At 43.7% G+C, this 19,249-nt stretch overlaps 2 protein-coding genes across 2 annotated transcripts; one reads left to right on the top strand and one right to left on the bottom strand.

The window, feature by feature from the left end:
• Positions 1-441: 441 nt before the first annotated feature.
• Positions 442-4,500, top strand: LOC135489456 (melanopsin-A-like). Its single transcript, XM_064774818.1, has 7 exons — positions 442-795; positions 977-1,133; positions 1,804-1,967; positions 2,548-2,680; positions 2,799-2,908; positions 3,295-3,513; positions 3,893-4,500. Exons 2-7 carry the CDS (start codon positions 1,016-1,018, stop codon positions 4,313-4,315), a joined length of 1,167 nt encoding a protein of 388 aa, XP_064630888.1. The 5' UTR covers positions 442-795; positions 977-1,015; the 3' UTR covers positions 4,316-4,500.
• A 289-nt stretch (positions 4,501-4,789) lies between these two features.
• Positions 4,790-18,481, bottom strand: LOC135489455 (synaptic vesicular amine transporter-like). The gene is made up of 15 exons (XM_064774817.1): positions 18,311-18,481; positions 16,812-16,955; positions 16,392-16,680; positions 15,543-15,601; positions 14,653-14,736; positions 14,035-14,127; positions 13,619-13,708; positions 13,408-13,512; positions 13,064-13,159; positions 12,466-12,544; positions 11,983-12,034; positions 11,662-11,725; positions 11,195-11,314; positions 6,230-6,363; positions 4,790-5,756 (listed from the first exon to the last, which is right to left on the bottom strand). Exons 2-15 carry the CDS (start codon positions 16,924-16,926, stop codon positions 5,655-5,657), a joined length of 1,482 nt encoding a protein of 493 aa, XP_064630887.1. The 5' UTR covers positions 16,927-16,955; positions 18,311-18,481; the 3' UTR covers positions 4,790-5,654.
• Positions 18,482-19,249: the final 768 nt, after the last annotated feature.

The raw sequence follows: 19,249 nt of genomic DNA, 5'->3' as shown, positions 1-19,249 counted from the left end.
ACAAAAATGCTCTGTCACCCCCCCCCCCCCCCCCCCCCAGAATATTCCTTTCATGGTGCCGAAACCCATAGGGCCTGTTCTCCTTTCTGAAATCATTGTATAGACTAAATTTGCTGACGATTAGATCAATTCGATTTCTTCTTCAATTAAGACCAACGGACGGCGGCTCAAATGTTAGCCGGCTCCTGGCCGCCTTTACAGTGTTCGCAAGAGAGGAACGGCGCTGCGTCCAAAGTCGCTGTGGCTCTTGGCGGATCTTACAGTGGCAGGTCGAGTGAATGGATTCATGTCGATATCTTGATTGTGTAACTGGTTATTTAGGGACACTTTTTCGTTTAAACTGTATGACAATCAGTCTCGGGATGTCACAATGCCCTTGCGATAACGCCCCATTGAAAGGCTTAGGTGCTCGAAATGGACAACATGCCTTCAATACCGCTAAAGATTTAAGAAAGGAATGTTCCCCTACGAAAAAAACCCGGAATGGTGGCCAGGCTCACTCCGTGGTCCTTCATGCGAGGTTGCACCGTCGCGATAATATCAGGTTGTTAATTACCCCCACAGTGATTTAACCCCCAGAGTAGAGCGTTACGACCTTTTTACCTATAAACAACGTAGATCGGTGCACAAACGCGGTGTCATATATAAAATGATTCTAGGTTTCTATCTTCACACGTTCGACTCTATGGTGAAATAACAATTTCTTCGAGGTGCGACAAAAGCTGGAAACTTCACTTCAGCGGTTCAGCTGTTCGACGTAGGCGACACAGAGAACCGTTCTACAGCAGTTTGAAGGTAATTGATGTAGTCCGTTAGAATAATGACTTATTTGATAATTCTCTGGTTATGATCAACTGTAAACTTCAATTATACATGTTTTGGATCACCACCGATTTCGTAACAATGTCAAAAAGTTTTCTTTCGAATTTCTGTTGGACTTCAGCTTAGAGTTTTTCCGTGTTCTTTGTCCGATCAGATCTCAATCGCCAACGAAACCAAGGAAGTTTAGCAGTATATGTTTGGTGGAGCTTTCGAGATGCCTGACCCTACCACTGATGAATGGTTAAAAGATGAGAAGAACCCCATCCCCTTTCCTGATAATTTCATTGCGGCCGCTTATCTCAGCCTTGCAAGTAAGTGAAGAAGCTTGGATGTATGGCCATGAAGGTATACTGGCAATGCTGGTTTGGCCCCAAAAGCGTAAGGGCGCGAGGCAGTGACCTGTTGAACAGCTGGCAATAGGAGGATGATTGGAACAGCCTGTACCTGTTGACCTATTTTCACTCACCGATTGCAGGTCACCTGATCTCCGAGATTTCGCGGGGAAAGAAATTGTAAACAAACGCATGTGTGCAGTTCAAATGTAAACAAAAATGTATTTTTGGTACTTTTGGTTGCTGGACTTGGGTTTTCCCGCAGTAAGGAGCTGGGGTCGAATTGGTGGGCTATTGTTTATGGGTGCTGTGTTAGCCAATGCTAGCCCTTGATTATAAAGGTATAAAAAGGCGCATATTGTTGACTAAGGAACGAGGCATATTCACATTGCCTCATCATCTCTATCAGACCAATTGATATACTTTTATGTGCCCGCATACAGCACGCCACAGCTAGGTCCGAGTCTGTGGACAAATGGTTGGTTTAATTTGTCTCTTCAATATTGCTCCTTTGATATTGCATTCGATTTTCATTGCAATTCAATCTATTCAAGGTATAGCCCATTTGAACCTGCCTACGCCGCGGGTATTGGCTAGATAACTTTTGTAATATTGATATTTTTGACAATTATTTTCATTTCGTTTTTAGTGACAGCGGGGGTCATAGGCAATGGTTGGTTAGTGGTAGCGTACTTCAGGAACAAACTGAAAAGCCAGTACAACAGCTTAATCCTCAATCTGGCGCTCGCTCAGAGTTTGATGCTGATGACATTTCCGGTGAAAATCGCGGCGTTATTCGTGGGAGAGTTCCAGGTTAGATTTTTGTTGTAAAAAGATGATAACCTTTCATCTCACCATGCAAGAACCTGTTATGTCCCTGGTTTGGGATTTTGAGAATAACTGGCAGATGGGATGATCTCTACCAACAGGTCTCGAAAGCACTTTCCGAGTCGTTCTGGCGTGGCTCAAAATGGCCCCCACGCAAGACAATTGCATTTGTGTCCATGGTGACAGCTTACCACCTATATATGATTTAGTCACCTCGTAAGGTATAAACATGTAGGTATTGATTCTTATATGTTGGCGCGTTGTCCCTGAAACTTGCGCATATGCGGCCAAGATTCTAGAAGAAAATAAAATCAGGTTGAGGATAGTTTTTTACCTGAGAGACGGTATTTGACCTTCCATGCCTGCAGACCGTTCTGGAGACGTCTTCATAGCTAGTATACCGAAGTGAGAGTGGTCTTTATCATTTGATATCAAATAACAAAAACTTGAAATGACAGTTCTCGATATTGCCAATCATGAAAAGCACTATTGACATCTTTTGAAAAGGATCATTGAAAAACTCGACGATTAGCTTTCTTGATCTTTTTTCTTGTCTCTTTCTTAGAATGAATTTCCATTTGGTTGGCTGAGCTGTCAACTTATCGGTTGTCTCAGCTTTGTCTCCGGGATCGCTTCCATTATGACGCTTTTTGCTATGAGTGTGGAGAGATACTACGTGACACGCAACCCGCGTAACGGTAAGACAAGACCCTATCAAAATAGGCCTGCACTATAATTTCTTGCATGTTTTCCTTTTCGTTGCCGGCCTCACGACTTCACACTGCACTTAGTGATTCCCATCTTACGCCTTTTCAGCTCAACAAAATCAGGTGTTTTCTTGGCTTCTTTCCATCTGGATCTTTTCCATCGGCTGGGGGATCATGCCCTTGGCAGGTTGGAGTGAATATAGACCGGAAGCAAATCAGGTGAGCTTTACATCCTCCCTTACAAAATGTGAGGTGAAATGGGGAAACACGTAGCCTCGACTGTTGCTTGAGTTACAATAACAATTGAGGGCTAACTTTCTCCCGTCCTGAGATCAGGCTTGTTTTACTCCCATGTCGTATCTAGAGGCGGAGTACATTGAAAACAACTGGTCGCCTTACCCCATCCTGAACCTCATGGTCTTATACTCCTTTTAAACATAGCAGGGGTATTTAGATCTTGATGAGATGCAAAAACCTCGGTGGTCAAGATGGCCTCACCCGTGAACAGATGTTCCATCAGATCAATTGGCAACTCTGTGGAACTTCGGCCTATCTGGCACTTGTCATTTTATCATAATACACAATTTCCTCTTTACCTTTTCGAGATGTCATGTACGATCGACTGGCATGGCAAAGACCCCCGCACCATCTCATACCTTGTATGCAGTCTGGCATTGGTGTGGTTTTTACCAACATCCGTCATGACTGTCTTCTTTGGGCGGATACTGTGGCTACGGCGTGTCAAGGTGGGGCCGAGTGTGGATATGGCCACCATTGAACAGGCCAGCGAGCAAGATGTTCACGTACAGTGGCACCAGACTTGGGTGAGTCTACAAATGAAAAATTGTGAAGTCATTATACTTCATGTCAAACGACTTCATACAGGGGGAAATTAAATGAAGGTTAATAACAAAGGCATTATACAAAATAAATATTTGTATATGAGACAAAATACCACCTTGAATTCAAGGCAACACCCTTACATTTTTAGTCACTGAGGCTTCAGATCAGAAATTGCTGTCCCGCTTCAGTTCCATTTGTTATAATATCTGGAGACATCTATTGACAAATCTCAGTCGCGGGAATTAGGCCGGGTACTTATCTATTCAAGTCCGACTCTAGGCAATCGGGTATATGCATGCAACGGGTCTTTTCAAGCTGATAATCAAAATACTGACCAGGCGTCCATTGTTTTTCCCACAGGCGTCCCTGGCCATGCTCATTTCCTTTCTGGTGTGCTGGACCCCATATGCCATTATTTCCGTCCTCGGCAACACACTGGGTGCCGTCTCCGTCAGCCCCGCCGGCTCCCTGGTGGCTCCAATCATGGCCAAGACTTTCGTCATCCTCAACCCAGCCATCTACTTCCTCTTCGAACACATCGACATGTTTAACGAAGCTCCTCGGGCTGCAAGGGCCGAGACTTTGACTCCGATTTCCGTCTTGGCAAGTTTGGATATGTATCGGCGATCCTCCTCTCTCCCTGGTACAGTTCACCGGGCCTCCGAACTCAGCCGACTTTCTGTCACGGTTTCTTTGTCGGCGTCGGCATCTTCGTCTCATCTCATCAATTCAGTCCGACGGTTCCAAGAACAGCAATTAACAACTACAAACTGTCAGGAATGAGTTCCGAAAAACATCACCCTAATCCTAATTCGGCAAAATCTTTCAACTATCAGTAGCAGTAGCTTGGTGGTTATCTTCTCCTCTTTTAAATAATACCCAAATATACAAGCGAGCTCGTGCTACATATAGTTTTGCTATTAGCTAAAAATGTTGTATGAACAAACTTGTTTTTAGTAATTGGATTTCGATTGCTTGCTCCCTAAGTCAAGACGCGTCTTGGCTATAGTACTGTTGTAATGAGTGTCATGTTAAATTGTTCAGTATTGAAAATAAAGTTTGCTAAACTGATTCGTTCAGAATTTCGTTATTTTTATTGCTTCAGATTATTTTCCTACACTACTGACTATACTTAAACAATAGGTTATAAACCACCAGAGGACCCAGGAATATCGTTCTTTACCTTGATAGCACGTATCCACACTTGTTGATAGGAATACATCTATCAGGTGATAATATACTGTAAACACCGCCTCTGAAGATGTGTCTGTAAAATCGACAACAGGTCATTAAAGATCAGGAAAACTGTAACGTCTGCACTTATTCTCCAAAGTACGACAGTAGGATACCGCCTCATCACACTACTATCACTGTGCAAGGAGTGTGGTCTACACTTAGTAGGCCTTATGTGCGCAATTGCATTCTAAAAAGAATTCAGCAGGGGGAGAGGGGAGGGAAATGAGTGTATCCAGTAGATTTATGGTCGCAAAGAATTAAATCTTCTGCATTCCATCAAATCATTACATTCATGAATGTCAACTGTGAGTATCCTGAGCAGGCACGATGTAAGAACATCATTTTCGGTTATTTTACGAGGGCTGGGCCAGGGGTCTTCCTACGAAGTCAAACCTTTGTTGAAACTGGGTCGTCAGGTTTTTCAAAAAAAAAATCTGTTCCTAAATCACAACTTGTGCCAACACAATATAGATGCAAATACGCTACACCGACATTGACCTAACTAAATGCGCAAAATCGTGCTAATATGTCTCACAAAAATAAGTATATTTTCTGCCATAAAAGCCATCTGGTTGGGAGACACCCCTTTTCCTTCCACTCGTTGAGAGTGATCGATTTCGTTCCGATAGGTGGCAGCACAACCTCAAACCAAAACCTTGTTACCCAGAGCAGCACCAATAAAGGACCACACATGCCATAGCGAGCACACATGTATCTCTAATGGTGGCCTGTGGACAGAGGAAAACTGTCGTTCACCAACAATGTTGTTTCGACTAGGAGCAGGTCGTCTGCGTCGAGTTGCCACAGTCCCCATGATTTTTTCAGCCCGAGTGGCCTGATGAGTGCCGGGAATGAGGTTGGCCGACCGCCACTTTTTGTCACGTGATTAGGGAGTGACATCATCTCCCTTGAATCTGGAGTAGTTGAACGACGCCTCTTTTTCGTTGGTATACATTGCGTGGCCATTTTCTTCCCCCGCTAGGATTGACTGAAAGAGAGACAAGATGTCGATACGTTTTGCCTTTAATAGCCGGTGTAGCAGTTCAAATGTCCCCCTGGAAAAAGTGTGTCCCTATTGTATTGTGACAAATTAAGGTATCTGGTTCATTAGAGACCACAACCGCCTACTTTAGAGAATAACAGAGCATAACAGATTCAAATACTTTGCACCTCGGACACTCTAGTGGAAATATTATGAGTCAGTGGTCCCAAAGTACCTCACTCCTGCTGCAGAGGCGCTGTAGCCCAGCCGCTATTTTGTGTTTATGATAATCGTGCCGACATTTCCGGAAAGCTGGACTTCTGAATTGCAGCGCTAATGAACGCACCCACGTTTTTCATCATTGTCGACAGGGACTGCGGCCTTTCTAAGCCAAGGAGCTACTGCAGAGCCCTTGTGGCGGCAGAGGTTGCGTTTGCAAAAGAACACCAGTAGAGCCTTTATCCTTCAATTGAACTTGCCTTATTTTCCTCCTTTCCGGGCGGGTTCTTCAGGAAGTAGCAAAGTGGACTATAAACGACGATCACTATGGCCATCCCTCGTATAAGCCACGGGAACCCGACCGACTTCACGATCTGTCCACCAACGGAAGGTCCTGAAAACGACCATCATAAAACCTTGTCATTAACCGTTATTTTTGAAGTCTGAAGTAAGGACATCTCATTAGACAATACGACCGGAAGTCCAAGAATTCTAAACGATTCCACGCACTGCCAGAGTCGTTCGTAGTTATTGTATTAAGGCAGCGATATATCAGCTAAATTTCTTTTATTGACTCGGCATACATTACATGTAGTTTATACTGATTGATAAATAAACACAAACAAATACAGTAAGATGGCTGTCATGATATTTGTAGAGTACAATTACAAAATGTTTTAGGGAACAGTCAGTTCGCAAGAGGAGAGAGGCGCGAAAATGTGGCGAACTACAGAAGGCTCATGATATACATATGTATCAATAAGGATATACAAAATACATATTGGTATCAATGATGGTATTATTCCGTTGCCTACCAACGGTTCATTAAAGATTGATGTGCAGGCTTATTATCGATAAAGATGGTTAATCCAAGATGAAAGTAATTGGCTTCAGCTATCGTGATACGTACATGTATGTCAATTACAATATACGAATAGTGGTATTTATTTGTATTCAGCATTATCAACTTCTTTTTAGTATACATTTCAGTCACAGCACAAGAATGTACCCGATCACGGCGCATTAAGGGACGTCTGGCTTTACGTACAGTATGCACTAATCCAGAGTATGAAGCTATCTATTTTGCAGTAATCCTTACAAATTGATAGCCACGATGTCCACATAACCTCGTCAGTTTATCCTTTGAAAGACGGTCATGAGGTATCAAGTCGTGGCGGGAGTGAGAAAGTACATGTATGTGTGCCAAAATTCTTGGCTTTTACGTTTTTACGGTTCAACGTCACACTCACTCACACATCGGCCTATTGTTCTTAACTGCCTAATCCTATATCGACCCAATGTAGCCAGCTCCTGTCTTAAATCCATATTAAAATATCGTATAAAAAACTCACTTAATTTTCTAACGTTTGTAACACGGCTGATATACAAGTACATTACATTTAATCTCCCACAAGTTTTCGCCTACAAGTATCCCGCCCTCTTCCGCGAGTTCACCTTCATGTTATAATCCACGATCCTCGAAATAATCTCAGTATGGACAAAATCTATCTTGATGAAGTGTACCCTATCCAAGATATCGTCAGATAGGATAAAAGACTTCACAAGGAAGTTACAGCTTTCCGCATGTTGGCGAAGATCCGCATCCAAGACTCGAACGTTTCCACCGATGACGTACGCGTCCTTTGGCGGCGAGACATAGCAGGATAGCATCTTCAGATAGCCCGCGTGGTTGGTTTTTATGGGCTGTTTCAGGGCCCAGCGTTGGCACTTCTCCACAACTAACCTTGGGCTAGAACCACTGGTTTCATACTGTGAATCCACGATGCTCAGCTGGTCCATTTTGCCGGCCCATATGAGGATGATATTCCGTCGTGTGCGGACTAACTCCCCAACCGTCGTGCTATCTGTTAGATTCTTTGCAACTCTTTGCCCTGACGTGTCGTTAAAGAGTTTCTGTATGCTGATGTGGTCACTGCCCAACTGATTGTTTTCGTTCTGCATGTCCAGGAACACGAGCTCTGTGGGGTAGTCTGTGGCGAACTTCCCGACAAGGTTGGCGAGTTCAGTGATACGGACTGTCCTGAAGCGCTGGACGCTGCACCACTGGTCGTTGTGAAGTCGCAACTCAAGACATCGAACCCCGCCGAGAAGGAGGTCGTAGACGTCGCATGCTTGAGAGATGATGTGGTTCATGTTTAGAGGGAAAGCATCGTGGATTTTGTACGAATGGGCGTTATGAGCTGTCGGGAGCACAAGCTCGTTAACCCGCATGGACTGGATATTCGGGCCTGACATCCAGTCAGCAAACCGTATACCAAGGTTCTCAGCAATTGGGAGGATGTCATTTCGGTTTAAGCGCCTGAATCCGTCACTTCGGTCCGTCTTGGGCTCAATGTAGAACTCCCGGTCTAACTCCTTTAGGAAGTCTTCATCACGCTTTGGCAGGACCGGGGAGTCCTGGTGAAGCTTAAGAGGGCTTGGTTCCCTGGCTGGGCCGCGCTCCCTCGGCGACATCGTCTGCATCATGCCGTTCTGCGCCAGCTTAGTCGCCGAGCGCGGCTCGCTGTATTGAGTGCCCTTGTTGATGTGGTCAATATGCTTGGTGGCGATCGTCGGGACGTATGTTTCTGGAAAGTTATCTGGTGGTGAATACCGGCGCTGCGTTGCTCCTTGTTGGGGAGGGCCCCGTTGATCATGCATATGTTCATGATCATCATGGTGATGGCGCTCGTAGAAGTGTTTCATCTCCTCTTCGGGGTTTTCATACTCATAATACCTATTTTTGTCGCCCTCTCCTGGCCTGTTGTGATAAAACATCCGCTTCCTCCCGAATGGAAACTCGGCCCGATCGATCTCCATTTCGTGTAGCTCTTGTTCCCTCGTGCGGAAGGCATCAGGACCGTAACGGTTCGACAGCATGCCCATCTCTTCCTCAAATCGTCTGAAAGCATTCTGTATGTCCTTAGGTTTCGTAAATGATCTCTCGTACGTGGTTTTATAGCGATCCGTCAAAGGTACGCGATGGTTTTGTTTGGATCGTTCTTGACAGATTCGACAGTCCATGTTGCAGACGTAATGATCGTGATCGTCTGCTCCGAGATCTGTATCGAACTTCAATCTCGGCACCGCGGCACGGTGAACCTCGTTCGTCATAATGTGGTGCGACATCCTCCAATCCAATGTTTCAATACGGCGAGAATACAACAAGACTTGAAAACAAACCGTAGGCCGTAAGGCAGGATCCTTAGCAACCAGAGTTCATATATCCATCTATATCGAGCAGATTTAAAAACTATGCCCACGGCCTCCGATGGTATTTTTCCAATCTGAATGTCTATATTTGAAGTGTATGCTTTATAGTCCTATTCAAATGTTCAATACAATTGACAGATCAAACAAGGTGGTGATGGGTCACGTACACAGATCCTCTGCCAATGTCTTTTGCTTGAATTCTGTCACAGCCAGTGTAAATTATGTGCAAGCGTATAGAAAATATATTCAAAGGAAGCTTCACAAGCTAGGCAATTGGATTATTTACCAATGTCCGATTAGTCTTTGCTTAACCTGAAGAAACATTTGCTATTTGTCCTTGGCAAGGCCTTGTCATTAAAAGGAAGATCCCTCTAGTGTCACTATCTAATCCAGATTAACTCTTCAAATAGTTTACCAGTGTTTAAAACGATATGGCCTAAACCAATGTATGACCAAGATCACTTACTGAATAGGCACGGTAAACAGATTCGAAACCCCATCGAGTCATATGCTTGAAAATATAAATTCCGAGAAAATTTCTGCAAAAGTTTCTGCAAATCGAATTTCAATATTCCACTCGTTATGATACCGTTACAAACGGATTTTGTTCACTTCCTTGTCACTTAAAAACGGTTATTTCTCTAAAACAGTGCGGAAAGTCCACTTTCACGTCAGTCACCAGTCAAAATTGGCGGCATCAAAGTACCCGCAGAGAAAGAACTCTCATAGTTGCTTGCACTCAACTAATCCAAAAACCGTTTCTTGAAACTCCTGCTCCTAAGGAAGGGAACTTGAGGTGACAATATCCAACACACCAAAAGCTTCCTGACAACCACGTTTCCGACCTTCCAAATGACAACAAAACGTACGGATAAGCCGTTGTGATATTTTTCTCAATAGATCACTCTATTTGTCCACATGAATAACATGCCTTTTAAGGGAGACTTTACATCAAATTCTGTTATAGAATAATGCACGAGATTTGGGTCATTGGATCCATAAGTAGGAATATCAATAAATGAGTTTTCGTTGTGTCGCGCACGACAAAAACTTGATGTACATTTATCACCACGCCAGGACTTTCAACTCTGCATTCTGTTTCAATGGGCATCATATCGCCCGTGGTGAATGATAATCCCATGTTGATAGACAAATGTATTTCAAAACAGACTATATTTCCAGTACTGTTGTCCCTGTATCAATACAATGCATCATGTTATTGGAAATCACCCCGAAAATACCTACACGATTTGAAAAGCCGCGGCATTTAAAAACGTTGATGCATTATTTTTCTTAAACTATGCTCAGGGCGAATTATTGAGTCCATTATTAAAAGAGTATGAATTCGATAGGCCTGGTTTGTCCGTCACAAATTGCCAGTAAACAGAATATAAAAGTGCCGCCAGCTTGTTTAAACAAGCGCGTATTTTGAAGAAAAGACAGTTCCTTTCAAGGAAGAATGGCTCTAAGTATGCATTGGTAGAATTTTAAAGCAGTTTGAAATGTGCTGTGTCTGTCGTGTGCCTATTTAATATGAGTTCAATTGTTTAATATTATCAATGCTCTTCATTGATCTCGTGAAATGCATTGCCTATGAAGGAAGTTTCTCCGTCCGTTTGAGTATGAGAGACGTTTAGAAACTTTGAGGAAACGACCTGTTTGTATGGAGGACATGACTAAACGAGCCTGGGTGAGGGAAGTCATTAGTTACTGTACCTCAGACCACTGACCGGGTTGTAGCACCATGTGCGTACCTCCAAGAGGCACAGCTTGGTAAAGCCGGAGGATACCTCTACCTTACATGGAGTAGATATCTGACTAACCTCCCAGGCTCATAACCTTACATTACCCTTTAAACCTCAACGCCGGTGACAAGTAAGGAAGACCACTGATAACGACGACAATGCCACCCACAACGCTGCCAGTAGCAAGCCAGCATTCACTTTCATGCCGACAAAATCGATTATATGATTTCAGATCGAAGCAAGTGGCACCTCGTTGTTTTCACTTACCGATAGCGAAAGCGAGGCTGATGGCGACTTGAGCAATGGCATAAACGCTCCCGTACATGGCCACGTGACGTTGGTCCACCAATAACGCAAGGAGGGGCATCATGGATGCATCTATGATTCCTATCAAAAGTAAACAAAACGAGAGTGTACAGTCGTTCCTTCGTTTCCTTAAATTTTCACCAACACAAAATTTGAAAATCAAATCTAATTTATCAAATTAGTAGATTCTGGCAGCAAACATGCACATGTGGATACACCTTTCATAAACAAATTAATTCGCAACTAACATTTTGAGTTCATAGAGGTCCAGGATGTGGAACCTTTCTGTTGAATTAAACTAAACTCTCAAACACTGTCATTCTACTTCATATCATTCGCAACAGCAGCAAATGTTATGATATGATGAAGTTTGCGACCACACACTCATACCAGGAGGACGCTGTTTAAGATGACCAAATTGGACGTACCTATTCCAAATCCAAACCCAAAGTGAGGCAGAATGAGGTGGGGCATCTGTGTAGCAAATGGCACCTGAAATATGATGCAAGAAAGCGTCCATGTTTTGTCAAAGTAGCGAATCATTTTTCGTGTGAAAATTTGACTATTCGCTACTTTGACACATCCACAAGCAAACTAGAATGCTTGCAGGTTTGCAAATTCGTAACCAATCGGTTGAAGTTTCTGGTGAAGTACTTTACATCAATTACCAACTTTGGGAGCGGACTAAATGTAGTTTACCCAAAGGATTTCAATGCATAGAATAACTTTAAATCAATATGTCTACGTACACATATCAGAGATCCCCCAACCAGCAGAAGGCTTGTAATACTGCACACCCATCTAAAATGGAACAAAATGACCCATTATATATGTGACATCCTCAATGACCTCCGCACAGGGCGCGGCACTCGAGATTGCTGTGGCTGTAATTGTTGAAATGGACGCTCCTTGCCGACGACAGTAATCAGACTGCCCTGGTGAAGAAGAGGAGGTTGGTGACATGTCCTTGGTCCAGCTACTAATAGCGAGCTTTAGCAACTTTCCCTATCCGACTCCGACATGAACTATGAGACTGAACAGCAGCCAGCTATGGACACCCTTGATATAAACGATTTGAACAATGTATTCAAGTCATTTAAAGCATTGGTGGAAAAAATGGCGCCATTAATCGAATACATGTGCATAAATCTTGACTATCTAAGTCGTTCTCTGAGTCGTTACGACGCCTTGCTGTAGCACAAGGCAGGAGGAGGAACCTTCTATATAGATACCTTCCTATCTTTTGGCTTACGATACCAAACGCGTTGCACCCAATCAGGAATCCAACACTATCGGGAATAAAAACAGCACCTGGAAGATAGAATGGGATATTTATGATGGACTCATGCCTTAGGAATACATGACTTTATCAGTATATGACAGGACTGGCATTTAGTTCAGCTTTAGTTCTTTTAGAAAGATAGAAGGAAACATCAGTGCTGAACTTTTGGTTCGAGCAGAGACTTTCAATAAAATAAGTATTGAAAGACTCTGGTTCGAGGGTGCACTGAATAGGCTCTATAAACGTGAGGGGAGCACAAAATCCATGAAAAAAATGCATGAAAAACTTTGCTTATACTTGGTAAAGACAGATTTTTTCAGTTGAAAGACTCCGGTAATGATGAACACGTCATCGAGTGTTAATCAATGACACTGGATAACGTGTGGTTCATTAACACTCGATGAATTTGAGACAAAAAACACTTTTTGTCTCAAATCTGCACGAAAGACGCGTTTTTCCTCGGTACTGTACCAAATCCAGAATCTAATTTACGGTACTTCATGGTTCCTAACAGTTGCGAAACCACAACAGTCATCAGGGGAACTTACCAATTTGCCACTTTTCCAAGTGCATATTATCGGCCAGCCATATTGGAAGGGTTGGTTCTAGCATGGCCATCGCCATCTCAGGGAACATCAGGGCACCTACAAAAATCCATGTGTGGACCTTTCATGCTCTGTGTGATTAATGAACTCGTAAAGCACAACATCATCATAGAATTTCGATACTTTGGCCTCTGGGCCCTGACTTAGTTTGATTAAAAAGCACAGAAGTCATGTTATCCCTAACGGTTACGTTGGACTTAACGACTCCGTTAAGCTAGCTTTGACAACAACGGACTAGCCCTATGATTTAAAAGTTGGGGAAAAATACTTTTGAATTTTCGTCTTACCGGCGGCCACCAGAATATAAGGGTCCCTGAGCAGATGATACCAAGACTCTCCCACAAGGCATTTCTTCGTGCTGATGCTAGGTTGTAGGAGAAGAAATTGAAGACCTGCAGAAGAAAACAGCTTATCTTACAATATACGAGATGGCGAGAGCCTGACCGAATGGCAGAAAGGATGATCCTTGTTTCTGTTATGCAAGGCGACCAAACTTACCGCCGTTAACTGTGAGAAGCGTGGCGCAGATCATGAAGGGTGCTGTCTTGCCGACAAACTGGTACAAGGCACCTCCTGCGGGATAGCCGGCTGAAAAAAAGGAATAGTACACAATATCTAGGGTATCGACGTCGATATCGATTACATGTATTACGTGTATTGTCTGCAGAGGAGTAAACGTGTCGTTTACTTGGCCAAAAAAGGCGAAGGTTTGCTAGACTCTTATGAAGCTCTTGATCATTTGTAAACCGGATTTCAGAGAAAGACCAACGTGGTCGTCTCCAGGTTTCTGAGATGAGAAATCGAAGTTTAGCCATAAAGCACGCTACGGCCAACTTACAGTTTTTCCCAAATCTGTCAGTTGTTTGGGGCAGATCTAAGAATAGTTGATATTGTTGGAAATGTTGCAAACTTACCGAGAACGCCAATAGCCTGTCCTCCAAGAGCTATTCCCATCGCTCTGCTCCTTTCGAGGTCCTCCGGGTAGATGTCAGCCAATATACCCATGCCTGGAAAATGCATATACAAATAAGTCTTTACATAAAAATGTTCAGAGGAACTTTGCGGCCGTGACGGAGTCGCGTACCGAAGCAAAACGGCGGTCATCGATGGTCACAACCTGCATCTCCGTGTGGCGGCTGCAGTTACCGTTCACTTGGTCGAACTAGCGGAGATCAATGAACTGTCGCTAAGGAATATCATCAATGGTCATCACGCGGTCAATGGGACGGACAAAGCCCGCCGAATGGAAGCAATACATCCATCACAGCGCTGCTTGACCGTTGGAGTCAGTCATTCTCAGGGACAACCTCGCCCACACGGTAGAATATCATTCAGCCGCATTAGCATCAAAAGGTTCAGCCATCGAGAAAGGAGAATCGCCGCCTTACGCTGAGAACATAGGGAGGTTCAGATTTTGAGTCAAGAACGAGAAATCAGCAACAAACAACGCGATATCTGCCGTCAAAATGTCACCTCGTTCTCGTTCCCGGATCAAAATCTAAACCTCTCTAATACCAATAACATGCCCTTACCCGCAATGAGAAAGCACGCTGCTCCAATGCCGTGGATGGCTCGGGCGATGAACAGCGGGATGTAGGAGTTGGCAAGTGCGAAACCTGGAAGAAAAGGACGGTATTTAACTATTATAAGAATCCTTTTTCACCAAAATTTTATACATTTTTATAACCTCTGGGTATACGCACGTCAGTCACGAATGAGGCAAAATAAAAGCGCCATTTAGGCTACTGCAATAGATTCCAAAGTCGTCATATCTGGGGCGCATTAATTTTATCTGAGAACGCTATACGACGACTCAATTAACAATCAGCAAGCACAGAGACTGAATAGCTTTAACCATCTTGGGTCCCACCGACGAACTCCCAACGCCCTTGTAACCGTTCCTCTTAATCAAGTTACTATTTTTCTTTAATCGCTCTTTCTAGTTTCAATACTGAATCCGATCGATCTGCAGCCAAGCCGAAAATGACATCAGCCCGTATCGCGGCTGTATCAGCCCCTTGTCGCTCTCCCAGCCCAGCCCACCGACTCGTAATTACACTAAGGCAGATTCGATTAATTTCTGATTATTGGCTCGCCTTGGTGCGCGTTATCTGTGGTATACAGCGTCCCGCGTTCTATCTCTTAATATTTGGCTGCTGGTGCTGGTTATTTTGCCAAGGAAATGTCTATAGTTGTAACTGTATCATATGAGCATTGCTTCTATTTACCATGACCGTCGTGATAGAAAGTAAACAGAAAATGTTGATGACGAAAAATCATAGTTTGTCCGGTGCTAATTAGTCTCAACAGAAGCCAAGTGGCTGTCAAAGTGACTCAAAGAATATTATTTTTAAGGTGGGAGGGAGCGGAATCTAAGAGGGGACACTGAATGGAAATAATAACTTTGCAAATGTGGACTTACCCAGTGAAGATATAGTCAGACTCACAACTCCAGCGAACAGGGGTATGGTGTAGCCTACTCTGATTAAAGAAGACACAATACATGTACAGTAAGCTTTATCAAGAGAGAGAACAGGCTTTGTAAAAACTGACCAGTTTTTATCACAGCAGCGGTAAAAACCTGCAGCTTTCGGAAATCTCTGAAATGATCTCGTGTTCAATCTAGCGATTTCAAAGGATAAAACGAATCGCATTCTTGTCAATTTCAAGTCTCATTGCGCAGACGACAAAACAAAGTCTGTCGTCTGCCAGATGTCTGGTCTTATTTTCATAATAATCTGATGCGATTGAAACAAGATTGGCACAATATCGTCGAAAATTACTACAACCACTGTATTTCGTTCGACATTATTTCACCAATTGATTTGTGACTGATGAAGTCGTCTGCTATCACAAAATCTAAGGACCGGAAATCAGATCCTGACCTTGGAACTAGTTGGCAAGAATAAACGAAATTCGTTGACTACTTTATGGCTTGTGACCATTATCAATTGCGAATACCGTCAATCTTTAAAGCGAGATTGGAATTTAATAAAAATCCTTTGAATAGAGAATGTCAGAATCTCTCAATAACTGTCCCCAAGCCATCCACTGCCAAGGCATAGGTGAAAGTGTCAAGAGATAGTTGAAATCTAACCTCTGCCACAGGCGGGGGCGATATGCAAGTGCCAGCTATGTTAGTTTTGATAGACAGATGCAGTACACCTTTGGCAGAGCCAGGGTTGTGTTGAAATCGTGGCTGACAGGGACGCGGAAGTGCGTCACATCCGAGTGTGACGCACTTGCGATATCCTCCTAGGCTGACGCTTACCTGTTTGTAAGTTGCCCAATGATGCCATTTGCCAAAAGCTGAACGATCGCCTTGGAAGAAAACAGCCATCCGACTTTACTATTCTCATTGATTATATCCTGGGGTAGCATGTAGCCAAATCCATCAGTCACGTTCATAAATGTTTCGTTCGATATGAGGCCGTTTTCATCAGGGGGCGCCAGTGGTTTGGACGCATTGCATGGACAACAGGTGTGGCACTGTTTCGCCAGGTATTTCCGCCTGTCTTCGGCCAGTTCGATTTGGTAGAGAAAGTCGGGCAGAATTGGAACTGCAAGAAAGCAGCAATTTATGATCGACAAAATTGATACCAAAATCTCATAGGTGATTCTCAGTACACAGATGACGGAAAATGAAATTTTCACGGGCTGCTCATCTTTGAAAGCAAGTCAGGAAACTTACCAACTACTGTCAGCAGAAACCCATCAAGCAGGAGCGAGAAGTGAACGAGGGCAAGGACTACTTTTCGCGAGCTTCTTGCCCGTTGAAGGCGGCCCGTAATGTCAAGGAATGGCATGCTATATCCGAGGTTGAAGTGCTACTTGCCTGCAAAAGAACGGACAAAATTCGTACACCACACCGGTACTTAGGTTACGACCATTCGCGAAGTAATCAGTCACTACTCTTGTACAAGTGACCGCCCAGCTTTAAGTCTCAAAAACTGCACTGCGCCCCGCGCAAAAACGTATCCTAGTCGATCTGTCAAACCAGTGGCAGGGCTATTTGTCCACTAACGAATCGTGCCTGGCAAAACTAGTAGTCGTTGTCTTCATTCATATCACCACGGACTGCGAAATATCACCCTGCAGTGCCATCAGACATTTGAAAGACCAATTTCAGATATGTTAAACTATACTAGCGGAATCAAAATATGTCAGTGATTTTCATCAAGCGATTCATATCATGAAGGAATATGCCATTAGTAATCTTTGAAATCATCTTCTTGTGATTCTTTTAAGCCTCAAGCGCTTGTGAAAGACAGTTCGAGTTATGATTTAACCGAAATGCCACCGAGTTTTACTTTGCTTTGCGCGGGTAAAAAGCAACAACGATGCTGCATATATGGCCGTCATCGTTGGCAACCATGCGGATCGGGGGAAATAAATGAGTTGATATGAAGCGGGAATGATATAGGATTAAGCCAGATTGAATAGACCCAGATGGAACGGCGGTGATTATTGAATGCATTGAAGGTGTACCGGTCGCATGATGCCGCAAGTTTGGTCACTGTTGTTGATCAGTGTTGCTGGAAGGTGCAAGTTGCTGCAAGTTGGTGTTGCTTTCATGCTTAAAAAGCAACTTGAAACGGCCGTATGAAAGCTTCCGATGCAGCCCGAGGCTGACAACACCACTGCTTCAAGAGTGCAGCCGCATGATGCTGAAAGTTTGAATTGCCGAAGGAGGAGTGCCGCAAGTTTCGTGTTGCTGCTCAGCCAGCGATGCTTTTCCTCTGCCGTAAATGAAAGGTTTGTCGGACAGCTCAGAGACGTTTCTGTACGCCCGCTTTGTTCCGACAAAAATGGCCAAAAACGGAAAGATCACATTGGACTCGGAAGATGTGAAAGATAATAGAGAGGCTTGCTAGTGTCCCGAACTACTTCAGATCAAAACTTTCCGATTGATACGAATTTAGGTACATGTGAACGACAAACGAAGACTTTGCGGACGTCTAAAAACGCGAACATTGCAAAAACATTTGTCGAATTTATACTTCGTTGTTAACCACCAGGTACAGGTACATATCGTATTTCACCAAGAAAGTAATGTGATATTCGCTATTCGTAGTTGCGAGACCTCTTGGCATAACTGAGGTGAAACGAATCGGCAGTATCACTGACTAATATTACTACATAAGAACCGACAAAGAAACATTTAATGAGAAAATGAAGAAAGGAACTTACCATGCATATATCTGGTCAAACAAAGGTGTCCACTTTCTGAACAGAAAACAATTCCTTCTGAATCTCAGAAATCCTCAAAACGTCATATTTCGTCCCATGCGTTTAGATCAATACTGTCATTCAGGGAGGTCGGCACTACGAGCGCGAAATGCCGCGCGGAGATGCTGTGACGCTCCCTCCTCCCAGACTCCACTGGAGCGATCCCTACGCTTATTGAATCAGTGACGGGCGTGGAGGCTAATGTAATTCCTAATCACCAAGCGGAAAATAGATAGAAAATTGAATCTTTCTGACTGTTTGACTGTGAATACGGCCATTCAGAGTGAACAGATGAACTGGAAAGATGCGACGATCTTTGGGGATTTGGTATCACCAACAATTGCAGGTCAGGTGATCTTCCTCGATCGTCTGCCCGGGAAAAAAACTACTCGGATGTTCCAGTGAGGAGTCGAGACATCTCAATATTCTCAACCACCGACTTGAAAATAAGGACACTGTAGGTCAAGTCGCATTAACTATTAGTGAAATCTGAAGCGGGGATGATTTCTCAGTTTATGGTTGGGTGAAATAGACTGAAGTGACAAATATTACACTCCAGAGCTCATATCTGGGACAGTTCAGCTTGCGGGAAGGGATGCTTTGAAACGCCTTGGATAGAACGTTTTATGGGTGGATCACTGAAGAATATGTAATGATGGAGGACCATGTCTCTGCTCTGAAGACACATTATCCAACAAGGGATGCTCTGAAGACACATTATCCAACAAGGGATGCTCCTAGGACACACTATCCAACAAGGGATGCTCCTAAGACACACTATCCAACACGGGATGCTCCTAGGACACATTAGGGATGTTTTAAAGTCCTTGGATGAAATGTTTTATGGGTAGGTCGTTGCAGAAAACGTTATGAAAGATGATTGTGTCTCTACTCCGAGGA

This window comes from Lineus longissimus, chromosome 6 (assembly GCF_910592395.1).
Source record: "Lineus longissimus chromosome 6, tnLinLong1.2, whole genome shotgun sequence".
NCBI lineage: Eukaryota > Metazoa > Nemertea > Pilidiophora > Heteronemertea > Lineidae > Lineus > Lineus longissimus.
Note: the sequence above shows the minus strand (reverse complement) of the source record. Positions and strands in the feature narration are given on the sequence as shown.

What these genes read in the sequence shown, in the direction of transcription:
- LOC135489456 (XM_064774818.1), top strand. Translation starts at nt 1,016, where the DNA reads ATGTTTGGTGGAGCTTTCGAGATGCCTGACCCTACCACTGATGAATGG. An exon ending in TATTCGTGGGAGAGTTCCAG is followed by an intron (nt 1,968 to 2,547) that starts GTTAGATTTTTG and finishes TCTCTTTCTTAG; the next exon opens with AATGAATTTCCATTTGGTTG. An exon ending in GACACGCAACCCGCGTAACG is followed by an intron (nt 2,681 to 2,798) that starts GTAAGACAAGAC and finishes ACGCCTTTTCAG; the next exon opens with CTCAACAAAATCAGGTGTTT.
- LOC135489455 (XM_064774817.1), bottom strand. Translation starts at nt 16,926, where the DNA reads ATGCCATTCCTTGACATTACGGGCCGCCTTCAACGGGCAAGAAGCTCG. An exon ending in ATTGGGCAACTTACAAACAG is followed by an intron (nt 15,602 to 16,391) that starts GTAAGCGTCAGC and finishes TTCTTTAATCAG; the next exon opens with AGTAGGCTACACCATACCCC. An exon ending in TCTGACTATATCTTCACTGG is followed by an intron (nt 14,737 to 15,542) that starts GTAAGTCCACAT and finishes CTTTTCTTCCAG; the next exon opens with GTTTCGCACTTGCCAACTCC.